This window comes from Mustela erminea, chromosome 14 (genome assembly GCF_009829155.1).
Source record: "Mustela erminea isolate mMusErm1 chromosome 14, mMusErm1.Pri, whole genome shotgun sequence".
Classification (NCBI taxonomy): Eukaryota; Metazoa; Chordata; class Mammalia; order Carnivora; family Mustelidae; genus Mustela; species Mustela erminea.
The window spans coordinates 18956765-18981060 of NC_045627.1; the positions used below are offsets into that span (position 1 = coordinate 18956765).

Here is a 24296-nt window from a genome sequence, read left to right on the forward strand (position 1 = left end):
GGGGATGATTGGAATCAGATCATGTGTTTCCTTTAGCCATCGGTCACAAAATCTAAGAACACAGTTGTTCCTCAAGGAATGGGGAAAGATCCTGAAGGAGTATTACAACTAAGATAAATTTGAAGCATGTTTAGAGTTTAAGAGTGGCAGAAATACCAAGTCAGTACCTGCACACAAGTCTCGGTGCTTTGCTGGCTGTTGGGGGAGGGCAGGTATCAATATCAATGTCGAAAGGACATTTGAAATCAGGCACGACTCGGGTCTCCTCTCAGCGTGATCTTTTCCTAACCGTGTGACCTTTGGTTATTTACTTGTTCCTAATCTATGGGCTCTCAGCCTCTTCTGTAAAGTGGAAATAAAAGTGTGCGCAACGTATATTTGTTAAATTAACGAATAGCTCCTTTTATTATGTCATTCAGAAGAAATCATCTTCGTCCAGGAGACTGTGGCAAGAGAAAGGACATAAAAGGATAAAGAAACTGGAATGAAAAGCAAGAAATAAAACTAGCAGAGTTGAATGGAACAACTAAAGGAGATAGTTATTTGTCTTTTTCTTTAACGTGTTGAACCAGGTCTGCAACAGACCAGAAGCACTTGCCTACTACAGTGTAGGAAAAGAATATTTCCGTTTTGATTTGACCGCTTAACCTTTTACATTTGTCTGTGTACTTTTCAGTAGATTTCAAAGGAGCTGATTTTTAGAAACTGTAATCCGACACCCATTGAAAGGACATGAAAGAACTGCTTTATGCTGCAGGTCACAAATGCTTTTGATTTTGCATAGTCCCTGCTATTTTTAAAAGATTCCATTAGAATTTAATCTGGGTAGAAATTTCAAAGGCAGATCCTTTTTGTAAGAAATACCAGTATGTTATCGAAGATCACGTGTATGACATAGAGATGTACACGTCACCTCTCATTGGCTGGCCTGATGCCTCTGCCTCTGGTGGCGTTTGCAAACCATTTCTTTAGAAGAGGAATGGGGTCCCAGGTGTGGTTCGTGAGACTGTCAGCCTGTTAGGGCGCCTGGCTTATGGAAAGGTATTTTGGTTTCTGTGTCAGCTTCTACTGCTAGTCAGACAGGAGGGCCAGGCTCTGATATAGAAGTGACTGAGTTTCTTTGTTTGGCCGACTAGGTATTCTTCAAATACTGATAAAGAAATGGTCATCCTAAAAATGCAAGATTTGAATGGAGCTGAACTGGGCCTTCTCAGGTACTCTGTTCACCTTTTTTTTTTTTTTTTCTTTTTGGTTTTCATTCTGTCTGGATAACTTTCCTGAATCCTGCGGAGGGGAAGTGGGGAGGGAGAGACTAGAATCGTGGCAGAAGGGGCTGAGAATCTGTAGAGTGGTTAAGAGTCCAGACGTGGCAATCCGACCCATCTAGGATCTAGCCGGGGACCCTGGGGCAAGGTTCTCAGCCTCCCAGGGCTCAGTTCTGCAGCAGGAAAACAGGGTTAGTTAAAGGACGATGTAAATGAGGTAACTGCGTGCAGAGAGCAGCATAGCATCTGGCGTGTGATGTAAGAATTCAGTCAATGCTGGTGCTTATTCCTCTCTCATGACGTCATATATGGGACTTCCCTCCCGTAATGAGATGCACCACTCTCTCTGGGTAAAATGAGAAGATGCTCTGACCGACCAGGCATGGGATGGTGGGTTCAAGATGATTTACCTGTGTTTTCCCACAAGAAAGAAGTGACATCTAACGAAGGACAGTGCTAATTAGTGATGGAAGCAGAATTGAGGCAAAACTACAGCTTGGCATGGATTTGAGTCCCGTTTTATATGTAAGAAAACATGGATTTTGTTTTCTTCAAAAAGAAGGTATTTGCATTCACATGTGAATTTGGTCCCTGCAATCGGACAATCTTGGCTACTGGATGGGTAACAGTGCCGATGCCTTGACATGCGGATTCCAAGTGATCGAGGATGCCCAGTGGGAGCACAAGATGGCGCACGGGCCCTGCGGTTAAGTGGCCTGGGGTCACTCTGGGTTCTCATTGTGATGAGCTATGTAACTTTGGCTAAGTTACTTAACTGCTCTAAGTCTTGATTTTCTTACTTTCAAAGTGAGGGATAAGGTGAGCCCTCGAAATGTTGCTAATAAGTGTTAGTGAAGGCAGTATGTGAAAGTTTCTATGGAGGTCAAATTCACAGTTAATTAAAAGTAATAAGTAATAAGAGGTGAATGAAAACATGAAAGACCATGACCAGGACTGGCCCTGTAACTAGTTGGGGGGCAGCCTGGTGGTGCAGTGTTCTAGTGTTCACATAGGTTTTAGGACTTGAGTTCAAATCCTAACCTTCTACTTACTAACCCTGAGGCCTGGGGGAAGTAACTTACCTACTTACACCTCAGCCATTCCATTTGAGACTGGGAATTCCATTAAAACTCATAGGATCATTTCAAGACTAAATGAGGTAATACTTGGGAAGAATGCCATTACTGGCTTATCAGAGTGCTTGACATTCTTAGCAGCTGGAGTTACTTCTTTGGGTTTCAGGTGAGGTCACCAGAAAGTCCCTGATAAAATAGTCTTTATTTTCCAGGCGGACGTAATAGGAGTCATCCATCCATTAATGATTAATTCATCTACTGATCAGTGCCCCTGGCCCGGTGTTTCACTCAATAGACTTTCTGAATGTCAGGGCTACGACTCTGTGCTAGGGGTATGAATAAGGCATGGTCCCTATCTTGAAGGTCCCATCCCCGACCAGTGGGATGATTGGGGGCAGGGGACAGAGACAGACAGACAAGGAATCATAACATAAATCCCATGGTCACGAATGTTACCACCTGGGCATGAATAAATACTGTGGGAATGTGACGGTGCTGGCACTGATGCGGGAGCAACATGCAAGGCTTCATAGAGAAAATGATGTTCACATTGGATCTGAAGGACCCGAGGGATTTCTCACGGAGTCCTGAAAACACGGTGAGCTGTGAGGCCAGAGTATGGGTGACTCTCAGACAGGAGGCTAGGGATGGACCGGAAAAGGTGAGCTAGTTCCAGACTGTGAGTCACGCTGGTGGGATATTTGGTGCAGAGACCATCAGGACACAAGCATGTCATCTGCGACTAGTTAGAGAATTCCACATTTATTGGCAGAAGAAGGACCATTATTCCTTATCGTTTTAGCCTAACTCCTGGAAGGATGACTGAGACCGTTCATGATTCCCTTTTATTAGTTTCCGAATCATTTAGCAATGCCAACGGAAAGCTAAAACATGTTATCCTTTTGCCAGATGTTCCTTGCTTCCTTGCATATGACTATATAACATGTCTAGAAGTCTCAGGGTCAACTGTCAAGGTTATAACAGCTCTCCTCCATCTGCTAGGTGCAACACAGTGCAATAACTTTCTATTGTTTTTGTAGCTGCCATATGTTCTCTGTGATGTAATTGCTCCTGCAATTGCCTCTTATTGCATCGTGATAATTGGTCTTTGAATGCATTAAAAATGATCCAAAGCATAAGGTCAAGTCTGGGCTGCTCAGTAACTCAGCCGCCACATGTAGGTGCCCGCTGTTAGACAGATTCCCAAGGTAGGAGGAGTCTGAATCTCAGATTTGCAGAGCATGGGTATCATCTAGTTCAAAGGTCAGCTATGGCCTAGAAAGGGGATGCGATTTGTTCAATATCATGGCTGAGACTGTTCTCTTTGCACTGAAAATCATATTGAAGCCCACAATCGATTCTTTGCTACTTTCATTTTTGTTTTCATTTCTTCATTCCTTAAGTCTGCCCTGGGTACCTACTATGTGGCATGCAGGACATCCCAGTCCTTGGAATGGTGCATTTCCTGACTGTGAAATCAGGAATCAAATACCTTGGAACCAAATCCCCATGCCTGTGCTCCTTGAGCAAATCCCTTAAATTCTCAGACACTCAATTTCCATATTTTTCAAATGTGGATATAATATCTTCAGGCTATTAGTTATTCATTTGTTCATTAAATATTGTAGAGTATATATGTCCTGAACTCAGCTAGCACTATAGATACACTGAGGAGCAGAAATAGATGGGAGTTGTTGCCCTTGTAGAATTTATAATCTCCTGGTAGAGACAAAAGGTATCCAAATAGTCATACAAATAATTATAATTGGGTTATAACTGTATGATTGTATAATTATCACTGGGTTAAGTGTTATGAAAGGAAGGTATTTGCAGCTCTCTTAAGACTTGGCCTGGTCAGGGAGACTGGAAAAAGATTCCTTAAGAAAGTGATAATGGAGCTAAAAACCAAAGAAAGGATGAGAATTAAAGTGCAAAATGGGGGAGGTGGCTGCAGGTGGTGGTGGTGAAGGAACATTTAACATAGATGGAGAAGCATGTGCAAAAGTCCTGTGGTCCATTTGAGGAGGTGATAGAAGGTCTGTGTGGCTGGAGTGTGGGGGAGAGAGTGTAGTGAGTTAAAGTGAGTAGTAGAGATTAAATGCTATGATAAAGGTTTTGGTCTTTACACCAGGAGGAAGGGAAAATCATTAAAGTGTTTTAAGTTGGGGTTGGGAGATGGAGGCTCTTGAAGTGTTAGGAAGAGTGGTGACCTGAAAAATGGGATAGAATTATTTGTGTGAACCTATTGCATAAGTCATTGAGTTCTTTGCATTCATAAGGGCACCATTTGCTTTTCTTGGCCTGTCTATGCCAGGAAAGGGCTTCTTTTTGCTTGATGCTATCTCATGCAGAAACAGTAAATGATTTGTCTCCAGATGTGGAGGTCATGTTTGGGACATTCTGAATTCTGAATTAAGATGGAAGCTGAGTGGCATTCACAAAATCCATTTTGGGGCAGCTCTGGAAGGCACCCTAAAGAAGTAGTCTGTCCTCCAATGGAAAACACAACATTAAGTCTTGAGAGATCCTGTTGGAACAGGACACCATGGGCGAGAGGGAACTCTGAAGAGAGAAAACCAGCTGAGGTTTCAAATATCTGCACCCATAGCAAAGTCATAAGCGTGGACAGATAATCTGAAGGGCAGCTCTGGTTGGTGGCGAGCCACTTCTCCCAGTAGCCCTCACGCCTGAGGCTCTGGGTGCTAGCGGGGTGGGGTCTTGGGGTGTGTGGGGGGCCAGGCTCATTTTCCTCAAGCTCCAGGCACCAGCACAGGCTTGGTCTCCCTGCTCTTCCCTGTCTGCCCTGTCGGGTTCTCCTTCAGCTTGTAGGAGGACCACGTACTCTCCTCTTCCTTTTCTTATCTTATCAGCCCTGTTGGGCTCTGTTGGGCTCTGTCTGGCATGGCTTCTCGTCACCAGAGCTGTGAGGAAGGTCTAAGCAAATTTCTGAATGATTGCTCAACTCCCTTGTGTTTTATACACTGAAGACCCTCTTATGCTGGCAGAAAGGGGTGGTGTAAGGGGGTTCTTTCTAAAGTGCTTTTTTGTTTTTTGTTTTGACAGAGAGAAAGGTCACAAGTAGGCGGGGGGGGGGGGGAAGCGGGCTCCCTACTGAGCAGAGATCCTGTGGGGCTCGATCCCAGGATCCCGGGGTCATGACCTGAGCCAAAGGCAGAGGCTTAATCCGCTGAGCCACCCAGGCACCCGGAGGGGTTTCTTTCAAGGTGTATGTTACAAAACAACAGGATGATTTGTTCATCCTATTTGAATAATTGGCGTACACACTTAGAGAAGCCTGATTTATGACATTAAGCTAATTTATTTGGATGATGGTGACTTATAGAACTTGGTTGTAGGGTGTGTGTGCGTGTGTACATCTTCTCTACCATCTGTGAGCATGACTTCTTGAATAATCAGGTCTGTCTGTTCTGCCTTCTGTGTTCCCCCCTCAGTCTCCTCACCCCACTCACGGAGCAAACCTGGAACGCTCAGTGACTGCCCTTTACCAGCCATTCTGGACTTCTCCTTTCTCCACTTCCTCTCATCTTTGTTGGTACAAATACCTTCTCCATTTGCATCAACTCTGGTTTGCGAAACCCCGCTCTCTGTTTCTACGTCCTGAATTTCTTCTTCCTGTTCCGCCTCAGCCATGTTGATGCCGTCTTCTTGTTCCAACTTCCTGTCAGCGCACTTGTGCTGCTCCTCTCTGGTGGAGGATGGGCCTCGGGCTGTGTGGGGAGTGATTGTCCTGCATCTGGTCTGTCCCTGTTTAAAGTGAAGCTCCCTACTAAGCACTCTTTGATGACAAGGGTGATAATAGCTGACTGGTGACAGAGATAAATCATGCTTGTTAATTTGAATTGTTAAATTTAAAAGATGAAAAACCAAAAGTTTATAGGGGTGCCTGGGTGTCTCAGTCGGTTAAGTGGTTAAGCATTCAACTCTTGATTTTGGCTCAATTCATAATCTCAGGGTCAAAGGATCAAGTCCTGTGTTGGGCTCCACACTGGGCATGGAGTCTGCTTAGAGTCTCTTCTGCCCCTCCTTCTATCCCTCCTCCCTGCCCCCACTCACATCTGTGCGTACCGCCCCCTCCCAAATAAGTAAATAAATCTTTTAAAAAAGAAAGTTTACAAAACTCGGAAACCAAAGCCCATAAAACCAGTTGTCATAACTGGCTGAAGGCATTGGACTTACTTGATTGTTGGATTTCTGGAATGTTCCTAACCTGAAGAGATTTGGGAGACTATTCCTTTTTTACTCCAAGTATACTTTTTTTTAAAGTATAAAAATTATATGTACTCACCATGGAAAACTAAAATATATATATATATATATATAGGCAAATAGAAAGAGAGAAAAGTTAACTCCAAATTTTATTTCCCAAAGTCAATCATGGCTTATATTCAGGTACATTTTCTTCTGCCCAATTCCCAGCAAAGAACATAAAATAAAAAGCAAGCTTGTCTAAAGGGTCATTCTGGGGGCGCCTGGGTGGCTCAGTCGTAAAGCATCTGCCTTCGGCTCAGGTCATGATCCCAAGGTCCTGGGATCGCGGCCCCACATCTGGCTTCCTACTCAGCAGAGATCCTGCTTCTCCCTCTCCCTCTGCACCTGCTTCTGTTCCCTCTCTCGCTGTGTCTCTGTGTCAAATAAATAAAAAAACAAACTAAAAATAATAATTAAAAAATTTAAAAAAAGTTCATTCTGTAAAAGTAGATACTCATCCTGAGCACTAGAAGTTTTAAAATACTGTAAAAAATATTAACAGTGTCTCTCCATGGGCTACTAAGTGTGTGTGCATGTGTGTTTTGTAGTGATCCTCTTTAAATCTAGTAATAATTTTATTTTTGTCTCAAAATCTTTGTATTCTCATGTTAGCATCACTAACTCAGCTCTCTACAGGTTAGAATTTGCAGGTATATTTTTCTATCATTTTCTTTCAACCTTTATTTGTTCTTACATTTTAGAGGTGTCCCTTATGAGTATCGTATAGCTTTATTTATTTCTTTGACAATTTTCATTGTTTCATAAGTGAGTTTAGTCTATTTTTAGGAATTGTGATTCTTACATCTCTACACTTTGGGGATATCTTTTCATTTTGTGCTATTTGTCTCTCTTTTTCAATGTTTTTTTCTCCCTCTCTTATCCTTTTAAGATTGATAGAGATTTAAAAAATATCTCTGAGTGGAAGATTTTAGGGGCACCTATGGGGCCTAGTCAGTTAAGTGTCTGCCTTTGGCTCAAGTCATGATCTCAAGGTGCTGGGATCAAGGCCTGTATCAGGCTCCCTGCTCATAGGGGAGCCTGTGTCTCCCTCCCCCGCACCCCCTGCTTGTGCTCTCTCTCTTTCTGTATCAAATAAGTAAATAAAATCTTTTTAAAAAATAATGGAATATAATAATTTCCAAGGATGGCGGCAACAAAAACTCTTATCACATGTATTCTGTATAAAGTGACCTCGATAGGACCCATGAAAACATGGAGAGGCTTTCTCCAGCCCTTGAATCTTGGCTGGCCGTGGGATCATTTTGCTTAAGAGATGGTGGCAGGGGGGACCCTGTGGCAGGGTTGGGATAACTTTTTGCCTTTTAATGGGCTTTATTTTTTAGGCCAGTTTAGGGTCCCGACAAAATGAAGCAGAAAGTGCAGAGATTTTTCCATATACCATCTGCCTGTTCTTTCCCCCATCAACATCTGGGACCAGAGGGCTGTACATCGTAAATTCAGTGAACTACATGGATACATCATTATCACCCAAAGTCCATAGTTTACATCAGACTTCACCCTTGGGCTGATATCAAGTGTTTTTTATTTTTTATTTTATTTTTAATTTTTTAAAAAAAGATTTTATTCATTTATTTGACTGACAGAGATCACAAGTAGGCAGAGAGACAGGCAGAGAGAGAGAGAGAGAGGAGGAAGCAGGCTCCCCGCCGAGCAGAGAGCTTGATGCGGGATTCGAGCCCAGGATGCCGAGATCATGACCTGGGCCGAAGGCAGAGGCTTTAACCCACTGAGCCACCCAGGAGTCCCTCAAGTGGTTTTTAAAATCTCCTCTCTTTTGTTCATGTATTTTAAAATATTTCAACAATAAACAAGAAACAAAAAGGGGAGGAAAATTAAAAATCACCTGGTAATTCTGGGACAGGATAGCGTCTATTACCATTTTGTTACATAGCTTGTTAGATCTTTCCCTAATCATATCCATACATTTTTTTATTTGAAAAAGTGAGACTTTGTATGCCATTGGTAGCTTTTTCAACGAGAAGCGCCTTATGAGTACCTTTCAATGCTACTAAGTATTTTTTAAAGTCACCATTTTAAATGGCTGTATGGTAGCCCATTTTATGTATGACAAGGTACTCAACAAATCGGCGATCATTTGATACTTAGTTTACAGTTTTTGCCGTCATAAATGCAACGCGATAAGCATTCCAAAACAGATATCTTGCATATTTGCCAGTGATTTGCTTAAGCTTGAATTCCTAGAAGTGTGATTTCTGGGCTCAAAAGGACTGCTGGTTACTACCCCTTTTCTTGTAAGTGGCCAAACGGCCCTCGGGAAGGTTTCTGCTCGTTTTCACTCCTGTTACCCAAACATGAGTGGGGTGTTGTTCTCCGTGTTTTTGTCCATCTTTGTATTATCCTGCTCTCCGATTATTCTGAATAATAGATCCCCAAAGCCAAATCACTTCTGTCTTCCTTTCAGTTCCTTCAGTTCCTGGTTCATTAGGCTCGATTTTTAGAAGATATTCTCTGGGCCGTTTCTTGTTCTGCCTTTGTTGATTGCTTCATCGTGCCATTTAGGATAGAAGAATTTTGATTGCAGTGACTTACTGGGACCTCCCAAAACCAGCTATCTCCCCAATAACGTTTTGAGAGGGTCATCTGGGACTTTTGAATGAAAGTCCCAGATGACAATAAAAATATTAAAATATATTAAAATAAAAATGTAAAAAAATACAATAAAAATAGCAGAGAATGGAAGAGAGATGGTAGAAAGATTTTTTGGGGATGCTGGCCACCGAGTTCACCTGTAACTTTAGAAAGGCTCCCCTGACTACAGCTCATGGTCTTGCTTTCATCTGAGCAGTCTGGTTCCTATTCACTGCGTCTGCTTGTTTAAAAATTCAACTTGTCCTTTGGGTCCTACTAGTATAAAGCAATGAAACACTCTTTCCTCTCCTTTCTAGATACTTTGTAGTGGGGCAGGGTGAAGACTGTAAGGGAGGGGAAAAGGGGTGTGTGGTTTAGGGTAATTTGCTCCAGGAGCCACACAGCAGATAGACCATGAAATTCTAGTGGCTTAACCTGTTAAGGACTCGAAATGTGCACATTTCCCCCACACGCAAAGTCCCATAAAAATTGGGTGGTCCTTTTGCTTTGGTGTGATTGGCCAGAGCTCTTCACAGGTCCCATCCTGCTAGTGAGATGGGGAAGTAGACGACTCTGGGTATTTGGTAAGCCCTTACATTTGTGCCACAGGAGGGCAAGGTTTCTTCCTTTCATTAGTTCATGTGTGTGTGATGTGGGTTGAATATACCCAGGTCCACATGCACCCTATGTTTTAGTGTTGTCTTAATCTTATTGCACACACATGCACACACACAGAGCTTTGCATCTTTTTCCCCTTTCTCATGACCATCATCGTCATCAGCTATGGCAGCGGGGTCAGGATTAGAACCATCCTTCTCATCATAGTGGTAATCCATTCCATTCCTTGTGGAGATCATTGATTGTGTTAAGCACTGTAGATGTGCTTACTTGTTCCTTTGGTTGTCAAAAGGGCGACAAATACTACAGTTATCATTATCCTACAGAAATGAACACTGAGGTTCCACGAGATTAAGCAATTTGTGTCTGAGTCTAGAGCTAGTACTCTAGCTGCTAAAACATAGGGCCTCCATAGCACTTTCTTAAGGAGATCCTAACACAATCTTATAGTCTGACTGGCTTAAAACAACAGAAATTGATTCTCTTGCATGTCTAGAGGCCAGAAATCCAAAATCAGGTGGCAGGGTTGGTTTCCCCTGGATCCTCTCAGGGAGATTCTGCTCCATGTGTTCCCCAGCTTCTGTTGTAGACCCTTCTCTTCACATCGCCTACTTCTCGATGTCTCAGGGCATCTCTCTATTCCTTTCCTCTTGGTATGAGGACACCAGTCACTGGATGTAAGACCCAACCCAGGCCAATATGATTTTATTTGCTCTTTCCCTTGTTTATATCTCTAAAGACTATTTCCACATAAGGTCACGTTCTGAGGATCTGGTGGACGTGAATATGGTGGCGGAGGGGGGCGCTGTTCAACCCACTACAGCTTCCTATATTGTATTTACCCCAAAGGATCCCATACTATTACATATCTTCGTGAACACTACCTTTGAATGGATGTACAATATTCTCCTTCCCCATTGGTGGACATTTAAGTTGGAGAGGGCTGCCATTAGTGCAGAAGACCTTCGTGCACAGCATACACAGGCGCCCCCTTCTCTGGGCTGACTGCGGTGCCGAGCTCCGTGAGCCAGGCAAGGACTGGCTTTCAGCCTCTGTTTACCCCTTTGGAACACATTCCTATGTAAAGTACAGCATTCATGCTGGACGTGATGGCCCAGTTGGAAGAAATGGCACTTGGGGCGGGTTTGTTACTGTTTTAGAATACAGAAGCAGCTCCATTTTTGCACCTGGCTTTTCTTTTTCTGTTGTGGAGTAAGAAGTGCAGAGTGTCTGAATTAAAAGAGGCCCTAGAAAATGCCTCAGTGACCCAGGAGGAGAGAATACTTAGAATAGTCTATATTAATTTGCTCCGTATTGAGTCACAAAGCATAGTCAAAATTTATTAGTGTTCAGTCTTAGGAAACAGAGACCCAGAAATTTTAACTAACTGTGCTACAGACTGGGATAAAATCTCAAACCTCTGACCTTCCCTGGTACCTTGATTGTATCCTGCTACCCCCAGAAGGCCCTACTTTAGCTGTGACCTAATCATTATTTAGAAGTGTTTATTTTATTTTATGGAAGATTTTATTTATGTATTAGAGAGAGTGAGAGAGAGAGTGAGCACATGAGGAGGGGGAGCAGCAGGCAGAGGGAAGGGGAGGAGGAGACTCCCCGCTGAGCAGGGAGCCTGATGTGGGGCTCGATCCCAGGACCCCGGGATCATGATCTGAGCTGAAGGAAGATGCTTAATGACTAAGCCACCCAGGTACCCCTTTAGAGTTGTATTAATAGGGGCATATATATCCTTTTATATCCATATTCTAACTTCTTTTGAAACCACTTTCACCTTTCTTTCTCTCTTTTGAACTCTGCTTTGAAAAACGTTTTTTTGACCAGATAAAATAACTTGTGAGTGCAGCTTTCTTAAACTAAGAATGATTGCTTTTCTGTGTATCTTTATAAAAATTCATCTATTGCCATAGTACTTTGGTTTCTGTGACAAGCCTGATATTTCAATAGCACATATTCTAAAGGCCAGAAGAGGAAATATATTTCATCTTCTTATTCTGAAATATCAAATAACTTTTACAAATACTTGTTTTTTTCAGTTTCATAGAGAAAAAGATTCCGTTAATTTTCTAAAGCCTGAAATAAATGAAAGTAAACACATGAAATCAATAAGAATTCAAGTCTTTAGTCTAATTAACAGGTCACAATTTTCAGCATTTGCTTTCTCTCCAGATATTATTGTTCCTGGGTGGTAGGGGACATACCTGATTCCTCTCTGTGTTCATTGGGGTTTAACACAATCCAACCACACGCTTGTCTACTCCTAAATTCATGCCGATTGAATAATTAGAACAATTGCCATGTCATGTCTCCCCGCCCTTACCCATTCTGCTGTGGCCGGATGAACTATCCATCCTCCAAACCTGCTATGCTCCTTCCCATCCCCATGCCTTTGCTACGAATGAGTTTTCTCCAGTGATCCCCTTGCCAAGTTCCTACCCATCTCTAAAGACCCAGCTCAGATGTCCCCTCTGCTGTGAAGCATTCCTCAAGGACAAGATGACACCTTGTTCATCTCCATGTCTCCAGCGCCTGGCACAGAATCAAAGTTAATGAAATGTGTACTCAATGAGCCAGTGAATGAAACAGAGGAACAGAGCCAGTATCCCATGACAGATAAGAACTTGGCTTTGATCTGACAAACCTGGATATTCATGGACCTGTTTCTTGACTTACAACGGTGTGACCTTGGTCAGATTACTGCCTCATTCGGAGAGGTCACTTCCTTAGCTGTACAGTAAGGACAATGATAGCATCTGACTCAAAGCATTCTTGTTAGAACGAAATGAGATCCTGAGCATAAAATCCTTCACCTAATCAGTGCTAAATGATAGCCATTGTTGACAAAATTGTCCTACAGGTTTCCTTCACACTGGAGAGGTTGCAGTCTGGCCGAATGTGGCTGACCCCGCAGTCCTATCAGACACAAGTATTTTGGTCCAGGAGCCAAGGAGCTGTCATGGCCTCTACCCCCTTTCCCTTCCAAACTAGGTGGAGTAACACTGCAAAAACAGACTCCCAGCTACCTGGAAAACACTAGTTGACTAGAATTTTCTCTGGCACTTGAGTTTTAGGAGAAAGAGACAAACCACACACACCCCCCAAAGAAACTAGGGTAAGGGTTTTTTTTTATTTTTTATTTTTTAAATATAGAAACTCTGCAAGTAACTTCTAGGAGATGATCTTAGAATTCCCTTTAGCCTAAATATCCATCCCTTTACATCGTAACAAATACATACCTTGGGGATTGAATTTTGCTTATAGACCGGTGATTTGGCCTAACGCTGTTTAAAAGAAAAGTTCAAAATGGATGTCAACGTGAAAAAAAAAAACTATTATGGAAATTTTCAAATATATGTCAATTTAGCATAATTAGCCTAATGAATCTCCATGCAACTCTTATTCTGCTTCAGGAATTAGCAATTCTCTGCCACTCTCTTCCATCCCTCCTCTACTTCTGGTTTGTTTTTTAAAAGACTTTTAAAAGCAAATACCAGGGAGCACCTGGTGGCTCAGTGGGGAAAGCCCCTGTCTTCAGCTCAGGTCATGATCCCAGGATTCTGGGATGGAGCCCCCCATCAGGCTTTCTCCTTAGCAGGGAGCCTGCTTCCCCGTCTCTCTCTCTGCCTGCCTCTCTGCCTAGTTGTGATCTCTGTCTGTCAAATAAATAAATAAAATCTTAAAAAAAAAAAAAAGCAAACACCAGATATCAAATCATTTCACTCATAAATATTTCAGTGTGTAGCTCTATCCAGTAAAAACATAAAAACAGTATAACTACAATCCCCTATCATAGCCAACAAGATTAGCAATAATTTCTTAACTGTCTATTTTCAGTTTTCCCTGTTTGTATCAATAAAGAGTTTTCACAGTCCTTTTATTTGAATCGGAATCCAAAGAGTTCACAAGCTACATTTGCTGCCTATGTGTTTGAAGGTTCTTCTCTGGTAACCATTCTTCTCCTTTTATCCTATGTTATTTACTTCTTTTTTTTCAATTTCAATTTTTTTTATTTGAGCATAGTTGACACACAATGTTACATTAATTTTAGGTATACAATGAAGTGACACCATGTACAATTTCTGTATGCCACCTGCTATGCCCATGACAAGTGTGACTCCTGTCCGTCACCATACAACACTGTTACAGAGCCATGGACTCTATTTCCTGTGCTGTGCCTTTCACACCGATGACTGATTCATGCCATGACTGGAATCCTGTGTCTTCTACTCCCTTTCCCCCATTTTGCACAGCCCCCCAATCCTTCCCTCTCGTGTCCTTTAGTTTTTTAAGAGTTTTAAAATTGATAAACATTTCACAAAACCATGGATGTAGGCAAGCTCTGGCAGCATTGGCTTAGACTCTCATAAGCAGCATGGTAGAGGTGAGGGTCTTCCAGCCATGCCTCCAGGTATCCACAGGTCATGCCAGTCCCCATTCCATCATCCAGCTTCACCCATCCGTGTTGCCTGCCCAGCTTTCATGGGTGTGGTGCTGGCCGTCTCTGACCTACATATACATCAATTGGGCAATGAGGACTGAATCCTGAATGACAGCCTTGAGGTTTAGAAACATCCCTAGTCATTAAGTAAATGTTCAGCTTTGAGTGCTATTACTTAGGTAGGAATGTAAGCTGAAATGCTTAAAAAGCTTTCAGCAAGGACTTACATCAACGAAGGATTTTTTTTTTTTTTTAAACAAATCTTATATTGGCCTGAGACTTTAGGAATCGGTGTCTCTCTTCTCTGGAACAGTCATCGAGTGAATTTGCTTTATAGCTCTCCATTCTGTAGGTCTCTTTTTCACCTGTGTGGAGGTTTGATCCTACAAAGGCCACTGGACAAGGTTTCCTGAGATGCGAACTTCAGTCTTGGTCCTTGACGAGGCTGCCATGTTGCATCTCTGAGACACCTTGGAGTGGAGGGAACGACTGTCTAGTTCTCAGGGTTCTTGTGAAGTTCAAGTAAGGTAACAGATGTGAAATTAGTTGTTAAACTGTGTAGCTCTACACTTAAACGAGGTATTACTATGCACAAGGATACATCAAATTATGTGTAATAGCCTCTTTCACACCTCTCTGCGCTTTCTTTGTCGTGCCTTTCCCCTGCAATGCCCTTAAGAATTAATTGCTAGTCATCTGCAGTCCCCAAACACTTTATGCCTATCTCTTTATAACATTTGCCACACTGTATTAAAGCCATTTGTTTACATTTTTGTCTTCTGCAAGATTCTGAGCATAAACTGAGTTTATTCTGTGCTTGGCACACAGCAGAACCTCAGTAAATGTCTACTGAATTAGATAGGATTGATTTTAATAATTATTATGTGCACCTGTCTTAAAGGACAGGATCTGTGCCTATACAGAGTTTTAGCCATATCGTCTGATCACTGACCAGTCTTGGGTCTTGTTAAATCTTGTGATATTGAAGATGATGATGAGGATGATGATGATGATGACACAGTTATAAAAATAGAGCTTTGTATTTTTAATTTCAGTAAATGATCAGACTTCTGGAGCATATGACTAGTCATTTGGGCTCCCCAACAATGGAAGAACCTAAATGCGGAATGCCTCTCATTAAAATGAATTTCCTTTCCTGCTGGGGAAAACATAAGCTCCCAGTCATTGTTTTTGCCCCCATTGTCTGGCTCCTTGTTCTTTTTACAGCTGGTTTGCCATCCACCCGGTCAGCATGAACAACAGCAATCATCTCGTCAATAGCGACAACATGGGCTATGCCTCGTACCTTTTTGAGCAAGAGAAGAACAAAGGCTATCTACCTGGACAGGTGAGAATATGGGTCATTGGAAGCATCTTCTTCACCCACTTATCACCATTCATGCCATGCTCAGAATAGCTGATTCAACTAATGAATCATTGAACATTACATCAAGAACTTGTCATGTACTATACAGTGGCTAACTGAACATAATAATAATAATATTAATAACAATAATAATAATAAAGAATGGCTGATTCAAATCCTGTCAAGGATTTGACAAATTCAAATGGCAAATTCAAATCCTGTCAAGCGTTATCATGGACATCACATACTCACATGCTTGGAGAAGAAGATTTCTCCATCCTCCCTGACGGGGAAAGAGAAATTTAAAATGGCTAACTGTGTCAAATGCTACTTCTATGGATGGTTTCATCAAGTTGCAGTTGGTTGGATAAGGAAGGACAAGTTCAGGATTTTTGACCAACTTGGAAATATGATAAGTTGTCTTGATGTTTACTTCTGTTTCCAGAGCTATGGGGGTATTAAGCACCTTCTGAATAGTGTTAAGAACCCAACTGAGGGTAAGGTGATGCATCTTTTTCACTGGTTCAGATTTCCCTGTTATTGGCAAAATTCCTTTCAAGGAGTTTGTCTTACTTTCCTTCACTAAGGTCAAAGTCAGAGACAGCCCTAATGCCCCAGACTTGTTTTTTTAAACTTTGAAATGCAGTGAGGGCTGGAATTAGAGAGGGGGCCAAAACTCAGTCTGTGTACTTCAGAAAGCTGTGTAAATTACCGACTACAGACAACTAGGTGGTGGTGGGGGGGACCCTGTTCTGTTTGACCCTGGTGTCCAAGTCCCAAATGCAGAATAGAAGAGGATGAGAGCCCCAGGCCCTTGGGTAGAATAAATATCTAAAAGGTATGTAGTGACATAAAAATTATTGGTTCCATGTACATTTGATCTGATCTTTTATCTCTTTGTTGACCCAGTACTTTTTTTTTTTTTTTCATTTGAGCTTGAGTTTTAGGGAAAAGAAAGGAAGTTTCCATTTATTATCACTGGGTGCTAGGCAATTTGATTTAGGGTACCTTTTTGGTATAAAAAGAGACATATGATCTCCCTAAGAAAACTGAAGAGACATATGATCTCCCTAAGAAATCTCCCTAAGAAAACTGAAGAGACATATGATCTCCCTAAGAAAACTGAAGACACTGAAAGTGGAATGGTAGACCAGCTAACTGGATTGAGGTTAGCGTCTTGTACCATTCAGAAACCTTCTGTGTTGTTACTTCAGGTTGACGGGATAAGAGAAAAGCTACACAGAGGGAGATCTGGGTGGTAGAGGCTGTATTTAGGTTCAGTGTTGCCAAAGGAAGATCTGGATTCACTATACTATTTTTAAGCCAGTAGGATATTTATTTTTCAAGGAAAATCTCTGAGCTCCAGATACCATATGAGAATAGCTTGATGAGTCAGCATTTTACAATTTGTTGTTGTTGTAGGCTGCGTTGCTTGTCAAAAATGTTTCTGTTGTGGCACAGGTTTGAAACTCTCCTACTTGAAATGGCTTTATTGATCATTGGAAAATCATGGGTAACAATATGTATGTGGACTGCCATGTGAATTTTTTTCAGAAATTTTCTCAGAATGTTATACCTCCTTCTTTTAATTGTCTGCAAATGATTTTGAACAGTTCACCAGAGTGAACTGAATGTTTGCATTTTTAATGGACATCATTATGGGAAATAAGAAGAAATAAAAGACACTTGGGTGTTTCTTTTGGCAGGGGCCGTATGTAGCAGCCTTCGCTTCATCAAACTTGGGAGATGTGTCCCCCAATGTTCTTGGCCCACGTTGCATCAACACAGGAGAGTCCTGCGATAATGCCAATAGCTCTTGTCCCATTGGCGGGGTAGGTAATCGTGACATGAAATCTTTGTTTTTGCATCTCATGTGCATTTTATGCTTAAATATCCACCATTAACTAATAATTACGTTTTCCTCAAGTGTACACAGGCCTACCAACTGCTAGCTCTAGCTCTTCTCAGGAGCACCCACTAAAGTATGATTGGGTAAAATTCTAGTTTCCCATTGGACTGACCTCTAAGTTTTTTGGATGGTGAGACAGTTAGCCAATGTCAGAGATACAATACCCTTCCCCAAACTTGGACAGTCTGGACCATTTCGCCTTGGCATTTCTGATGTTCCAAGTCTATACCGAAATTGCCTGCCTGAGATGTTTTTCACTGATGATAATTTCACCGGATTTTAAAAAATATATAAGACTGACATTTAAAAAAATTTTCTATAAAGTCACAAACAAAAAATCTTGCTGTGAAAACTCACACGACATGGAAAACACAGACAGCAGTAGGAAGTGAGTCCTGTTCACTTCCTTCCCTGCCCCCTCCATGAGGAGTTATGACTGTCACACTTTTTCTCATGTACTCCTCTAAGTATTCATGGATAAAATTTTGTAACTTATTTATTGATTTTTTTTTATTGGTCTGGGATTTGAGTTTTCCACCTCATAGGTCTTAAAAATCTTCTTATGACCCTATATAGGTCTGTGTGGTAGGTTTTTAAGACAACAGGAATGAGGGATGCCTGGGTGGCTCAGTCATTAAGCGTCTGCCTTCAGCTCAGGTGATGATCTCTGGGCCCCAAGATCAAGTCCCGTTAGGCTCCCTGTTTTGTGGGAAGCCAGCTTCTCCCTCTCCCATTCCCCCTGTTTGTGTTCCTTCTTTTGCTGTCTCTCTCTGCCAAATAGATGAATAAGATCTTTAAAAAAAATGTAAAGATAACAAGATCGCATGTATGTACCCTCATTTATTGAACTGTTTCCTTGACATGTTCATTTACAGGTTTTGTTTTTGTTTTTGTTTTTTTGTTTTTGGGGTTTTTTTTTTTTTGGCTTTGATGTGAGGAGAAGATGCTATTCTTTGTATCTATAGAACATGTCATTGTGATATTCCTTTCATTAAACATCATTTCTGGTCTATTTCTTCTATTCTAGTCAATGCCACCCAATGAGTAGTATAGCTTTAACAATTATACCTTTTTATTATATATTACCATGTTTATATAGAAAGTCTGGCTTTGTTATTCTTCATTTGCAGAATTTCCACACATTATTAATTCACATTGAAGATTACTTGTTAAATTCCAAAATTCAGAGTTGCAATTCTTAAATAAATTCTGAGGTCTATTTGCAATAGAATATAATGCATCAATTCAGTGTGTTAGGTTGGAATACTTAATGTGGGAAAAAGCTCATAGTACATGATGTTGATTAAGAAAATCAGCATTTAATATTGTGTATTCATTATGGTTGTAGTTTTGAAAATAAATGGGTCCCAGTAAAAAGACAAAGTGAAACACACTGAATTGTTAACCCTGGTTTTTCTCTGTTTGGGATTACTACAGGGAGTGTTTATTCTGTTTATCTTATTTATTGTTTTTGTTCTATTTATATTTTTATTTTTTTTCTACCATGAACATACTGGGTAATCATAAAAAATTACAACAAAATCACACCCTCTCCCACAACAGAATTCTATTTCTCTCTGTTCTGTTCCATTGCTAGATTGACTTCCCTAGTGTTTGCAAGATGGCAATCAGCACAAAGAGAAAGGTGTACTTTTCTCCCCATATCTATGGCAGAAGAGAAAACCTCTCTTCTAACCATGGAATAAAAGTTCTTTTTGGTTTTGATTGAGTCAGTGGAGGTACATACCCATTCCTGGACCAAAGCACTTGCTGGGGAAATGGTATGTGTTGATTGGCTTGAACTGGGGTTTCTGCCCAGTCTTTGGCAAGGCCTAGGGAATGGCCATGATCACCTTAGGCTTATCTGGAACTGAAAATGGAATCACTGACTGTTAAAGAAGAGACGGCTTTCTGAATGAAATTGTGATTTGCTTAAGAAACTCAAAGAGGGAAATGTTGCAATGTCTTTTGCTTTAACACTGCTTCTTCAAACAGATTATTTTCTTTAACTTTAGAAACTAGCTTTGATGTTAAAAAAAAAAAAAAGCTAAATGCTTGTTAAAAATTCAAATAATATTGAAAAGTTCAGAAAACAAAACAGGTAAATGAGAAGCCCCTAACACAGCCAACACAATTAACCTGTTACAAATTTAATGACCGTCCTTACAGACAGCATTTTCTGTGTCCAGGCACTTATCTGCATGTAGAGTTGTTTATAAATGAGGTCCTGCCATAATGCTGTTCTGGAACCTGCTTTCTTGTTTCCAGTGAATATACTTGAAAATATCACTTAAACTAAAGCCATAGTTTTCAGCCATAAACGAGTCCACCTGTCCCATACTGATGAGAACATTCTTTTTTTTAAATTTTTTATTTTTTATAAACATATATTTTTATCCCCAGGGGTACAGGTCTGTGAATCACCAGGTTTACACACTTCACAGCACTCACCAAAGCACATACCCTCCCCAATGTCCATAATCCCACCCCCTTCTCCCAAACCCCCTCCCCCCCAGCAACCCTCAGTTTGTTTTGTAAGATTAAGAGTCACTTATGGTTTGTCTCCCTCCCAATTCCATCTTGTTTCATTGATTCTTCTTCTACCCACTTAAGCCCCCATGTTGCATCACCACTTCCTCATATCAGGGAGATCATATGATAGTTGTCTTTCTCTGATTGACTTATTTCGCTAAGCATGATATGCTCTAGTTCCATCCATGTTGTCACAAATGGCAAGATTTCATTTCTTTTGATGGCTGCATAGTATTCCATTGTGTATATATACCACATCTTCTTGATCCATTGATGAGAACATTCTTTCCCTCCCTCTCTTCCTTCACACCCTCTTTCCCTTCTTTTTCTTCCTTCCGTCACATAAACATGCGCTGGTCACTATGTGTGTTGTGTGTTGTACATATTTTCACATGCCTATGAGTCTCACTTAAGACAAATTTATTTTTTTTTAAAGATTTACTTATTTATTTGGAAGGGGCAGAGGGAGAGAGAGACTCTCAAGCAGACTCCCCTCTGAGCACGGAGCCTGATGTGGGGCTCTGGGGCTCCATCCCACCAGTCTGAGCTGAAACCAAGAGCCAAAGTTCAACCTAATGAGCCACCCAGGTACCCCTAGGACAAAGTCTTAGAAATGAATTTGTTGTCAAAGAGAAAGACAGCCCCCAGGGGGTACCCGTCAGTCCCTTTCCCTCCAACCCCCCACTGCAGAGCGTGAGTGACAATTTCCCCAAACCCTCACTGATACCCGGTTTATCAGCCTTTCAGTTTTTGCCAACACAACATGCAAAGAGTTCTCTCTTTGTAGTTTAAATTTATATTTAATTATTCATGAGATTGAAAATATTTTATGTTGGGGACGCCTGGGTGGCTCAGTTGGTTGGACGACTGCCTTCGGCTCAGGTCATGATCCCGGAGTCCCGGGATCGAGTCCCGCATAGGGCTCCCAGTTCCACGGGGAGTCTGCTTCTCTCTCTGACCTTCTCCTCGCTCATGTTCTCTCTCACTGTCTCTCTCTCAAATAAATAAATAAAATCTTAAAAAAAAAAAAAGAAAATATTTTATGTTGAATGACCACTTGCACTTCTTTTGCAAATTACCTATTTCTTCTTTTTTTTTTTTAGATTTTATTTATTTATTTGACAGACAGAGATTACAAGTAGGCAGAAAGACATGTAGGGCGGTGGGGGGGAAGCAGGCTCCACACTGAGCAGAGAGTACAATACAGGGCTCGAGCCCAGGACCCTGAGATCATGACCTGAGCCGAAGGCAGGGTTTTAACCCACTGAGTCACCTAGGAGCCCCAAATTACCTATTTTATCTATATTCTATTGTGTATCCATTAGGATTTTTTTTCTTTTTCCCTCCCAGCTCTTTTGAGATGTAACTTGATATACAACATTATATAATTTTAAGGAGTACAATGTGATAATTTTGCCACACATATAGGATGCTTTTGACTGCAAATGAGAGAAAAACCCAACTCAATATGGATGAATCAAAAGGAATTAGAAGGTAGTCATCCATATTATCTTTTAATACTTTTTAATTTTCAATTATAATATTTAGTTATCTGGTCCCTTTCAAAATTATCTGGTATGAGAAGTGAAGTAGAGAGCCAGATTTATATACTGATTTTTCGCAAAAGATCATATAGTTGTTCCAGTATAATTTTAACTGAGTTTCAATTCAAGGCAATCATGAACCATAGGCAAGAACAAACAGGTAGGAAGATATGCAGCCAGTGGGGAACTTGGCTTTAGGTCTTAACTCAGATATTAGCTACTTGTACCATCCCTGACAAATCATCCAACCCACCTAAGCCTGAGTTTCCTAATCTGTAAAAGTAAGGTGCTGCTTGTTTATGGATAAAGAAGAGGTGGTCCATACATATGATGGAATATTACTCAGCCATCAGAAAGGATGAATACCCAACTTTTGCATCAACATGGGTGGGACTGGAGGGGATTATGCTGAGGGAAATAAGTCAAGCAGAGGAAGTCAGAAGTATCATATGGTTTCACTTACTTGTGTAGCATAAGGAATGACACAGAGGACATTAGAAGAAGGAAAGGAAAAGTGAGTTGGGGGAAATTGGAGGGGGGAGATGGACCATGAGAGACCGTGGATTCTGAGAAACAAACAGAGGGTTTTAGAGGCGAGAGGGGTGGGGGATGGGTGAGCCCGGTGAAGGGTGTTAAGGAGGGCACGTATTGCACGGAGCACTGGGTTTTATATGTAGACCATGAATCATGGAACATGACATCAAAAACTAATGATGTACTGCATGGGGACTAACTGAACATAATAAATTTTTTTTTTTAATTTTAAAAAGTAACAAAAAAAAGTTGCTACAATAGGTGATTTCAGAAGACTTTCCCTGCTCCAATGCCATGAATGATTTTGCTTTTCATAATCTGTAAATCGAGAGACTATCTGACCAGAAGTACTAGCATGTGGCTTAGAAACTCCTCTGACTTAGCCTCCCTTGCAATGCCGCACTGCTTGGACCCTCAGCTTACCTCACCGCCCATCTGCCTTGTCTCCCTGTCTTGCAGCCCAGCATGTGCGTTGCTGTGGGACCTGGACAGGACATGCTCCAGAGCACGCAGATTATAGGACGGATCATCTACAAGAAAGCGAAGGTCAGCCGTGGGCACCACTTTTTTCACCTTCATTTAACGTTGTTCCTTAAAACCCACCAACAGCATTCACGATGAATTCTTTAATGGTAAGAGGCAGCGAGGGCTCGTGCTAGCCATGGAGTCGGCTGGCACCGGCCCTCTAGGAAGGCTGCTTTCAACAGCATGCAGGAACCTCTCTCTGACGGCTCATCTGACTTCTTACAGGAAATCTTTAGAAAACCAAGGACTTGGGGAAACATCCTGTTTCCATCCAGGTGCCTACCTCAGACGGCACGGTGATAGAGAGTGTAAGATTTTAGCTAACATGGTGTCCACAATGACCAGACTGATCCAGATTCTCTTGGCTTTTGCTGCCCTGTCGCCTGACTGTTCTTAACGTCTTCAGTGACAAGGACACACTGAGCAGGGCAGCTCTTCATGCCTGCAATTTGCCTTCAGATTAGTTCCTAGTCTTCAATATGCCCCAACAGTCCATCTTCTATTTTCTTCTTTTTTCTTTTAAAGATATTTTTTTTTTTTCTTTTTTTTTTTTTTTTAAAGATTTTATTTATTTATTTAACAGACAGAGATCACAAGCAGGCAGAGAGGCAGGCAGAGAGAGAGGAGGAAGCAGGCTCCCTGCTGAGCAGAGAGCCCGATGTGGGGCTCGATCCCAGGACTCTGAGATCATGACCTGAGCCGAAGGCAGCGGCTTAACCCACTGAGCCACCCAGGCGCCCCTTAAAGATATTTCTTGATGAGGAGTGAATCTGGTCTGCAATGAGATTATGAGGAATTGCTTTCTGCTTCTCCCTCTGTGAAATTGTGGCCCCATATTTTTTTTTTAAAGATTTTATTTATTTACTTGAGAGAGAGCATGAGAGGGGAGAGGGTCAGAGGGAGAAGCAGATTCCCCGCTGAGCAGGGAGCCTGATGTGCGACCCGATCCCAGGACTCCGGGATCACGACCCGAGCCGAAGGTGTTCACTCAACCAACTGAGCCACCCAGGAGCCCCTGTGGCCCCATATTTTGCCTCCACTCTTCTGGAGACACATTTCTGGCCGAAAAGACGGAGGGTGACCTCAGGATGAGATCTCTCCCATAGTTGGATATCTCTTCTTTTGCGTGGCTAACTTGAACCTTTGTTGCGTATGTGTGAGCCCATGCATGTGTTTCAGTAAATATTTTGCTCCGGGGTCCTGAAATGTTTCAGGAGCAATGAAGGAAGAACTAAAACACCCTTAAAAACGTGAGGCACCAGCCAGCCTTATTGCTACAGCTTCTTTCTAATTACTGTGGTATTACCAGTGGATGGTTCTAGATTAATAGATTCTATTTAGCGTGTGCCCCCCAGACACAGTTTGGTGTCAGAAATGCTGTTACTGTTCTGGCCCTGGGAGTCACAGGGATTTGTCCCACATTCTGGATTCTCTTCTCAGTAAGGCACAACCTCGCTCCTAATCAGGGAGGCAGCTGGTGTTACTGACAGCTCGCTCCAAGAACCCCCACTTGGCTGTCGAATTGGGAGTGGGAGACAGGCAGGTGTCAGGAAAAGGGGCATGTGGTAAGGTGGGACAAGCTGTTTCTGAAATGC

At 41.7% G+C, this 24296-nt stretch overlaps 1 protein-coding gene across 4 annotated transcripts in view; it reads left to right on the forward strand.

Annotated features, from left to right (window-relative positions):
* Positions 1-24296, forward strand: part of ASAH2 (N-acylsphingosine amidohydrolase 2) — a 94448-nt gene that overhangs the window by 43163 nt on the left and 26989 nt on the right. For all 4 annotated transcript variants that reach the window (XM_032313539.1, XM_032313540.1, XM_032313541.1 and 1 more), the window contains 4 exons: positions 1137-1214; positions 15519-15639; positions 17364-17489; positions 22636-22722. In XM_032313539.1, coding sequence (XP_032169430.1) covers positions 1137-1214; positions 15519-15639; positions 17364-17489; positions 22636-22722 — 412 coding nt within the window. The remainder of the gene's footprint in view (positions 1-1136; positions 1215-15518; positions 15640-17363; positions 17490-22635; positions 22723-24296) is intronic.